Source organism: Tarenaya hassleriana, unplaced genomic scaffold, assembly GCF_000463585.1.
Source record: "Tarenaya hassleriana unplaced genomic scaffold, ASM46358v1 Cleome2909, whole genome shotgun sequence".
Classification (NCBI taxonomy): domain Eukaryota; kingdom Viridiplantae; phylum Streptophyta; class Magnoliopsida; order Brassicales; family Cleomaceae; genus Tarenaya; species Tarenaya hassleriana.
Window position 1 is genome coordinate 1 of NW_010966100.1, and position 949 is coordinate 949.

A 949-nucleotide genomic window follows, 5' to 3' on the forward strand; every position below is an offset into this window, starting at 1 on the left:
AAAATTATACTTTTATAGTTCACAAACCAATTCGTTTAACTCGTGAAACAAACGATCCAAATCAAATCAATATTTTCCTGTTTCATTTGAAAACGAGTCTATGTTAAACTAGAATATTACAAAATAAGGATTAAAAAAAAAAAGAAATTTATTTTTAAAAAATTTGGCAAAAAAAAAAACAGGGAGTGGCTAATGGAGGGTGAGGGCCATAGCTTTGATGAGGAAGGCATAGTCGAAGGCAGTCTCGTGGCAGTGGGCGAAGCGACCTCCTTCTCCGAAATGGCCTCCTCTCATATTTGTCCTCAGAAGCACAGCTCTCGAGCATCTTCCGCACGCTCTCTCTCGTATCTTCCCCACCCATTTCCCGCCCTCCCACGCTCCCACCCTGCGCCATCACACATATATATCCTCCATTCATGGATCCGCAATTGTAAAAAGAACCGGTTTAGGTTTCATTCACTGTATGCTTGCCTTTGATCGTGAAACGACGGTTGAACGAGCATCGATGGGTAGCAAACACCTTCGCGTATGTTTTCGTAAGGTGAATAGCTGCGGATGCACTCGAAGTCCGTTTCCGTTTGCGGGTTTCCGAATTCTTCGTAGTCAAGAACCGTTAGAGGTAAGCTCGGGTCCATTAACGTGTTCAGCACATCGAGAAAGGGAACCTGTCAACCGCCAGTACATCCCCGATGAGAGATCCGATAAAGGACGTGTTTTTAGCTTTGACTATGCAAGAGATGCGATAAAGGATGTGTCTTTTTGCGAAATCTAACCTTCAAAATTGCAGCTCGGAAGAGACCCGGGTGCATATTCATGGCTGCAGCTGGAAGAACACAGCCTGCACTGTACCCTATTGCAGCAAGATACTGTCTTTGGACATAGCCCTCGTCGATTAGATAGTTTGCGCATGCTATGAAGTCTTGGATCGAGTTTTTCTTGTTCAATCCAG

The 949-nt window shown here is 44.2% G+C and overlaps 1 protein-coding gene across 1 annotated transcript; it reads right to left on the reverse strand.

Moving 5' to 3' along the window:
- Window positions 1–30: 30 nt before the first annotated feature.
- On the reverse strand, window positions 31–943 carry LOC104818537 (protease 2-like). The gene is made up of 3 exons (XM_010548154.1): window positions 774–943; window positions 472–665; window positions 31–385 (listed from the first exon to the last, which is right to left on the reverse strand). The coding sequence occupies exons 1-3, from the start codon at window positions 813–815 to the stop codon at window positions 190–192; spliced, it is 432 nt and encodes a 143-aa protein (XP_010546456.1). The 5' UTR covers window positions 816–943; the 3' UTR covers window positions 31–189.
- Between the last annotated feature and the right edge of the window lie 6 nt (window positions 944–949).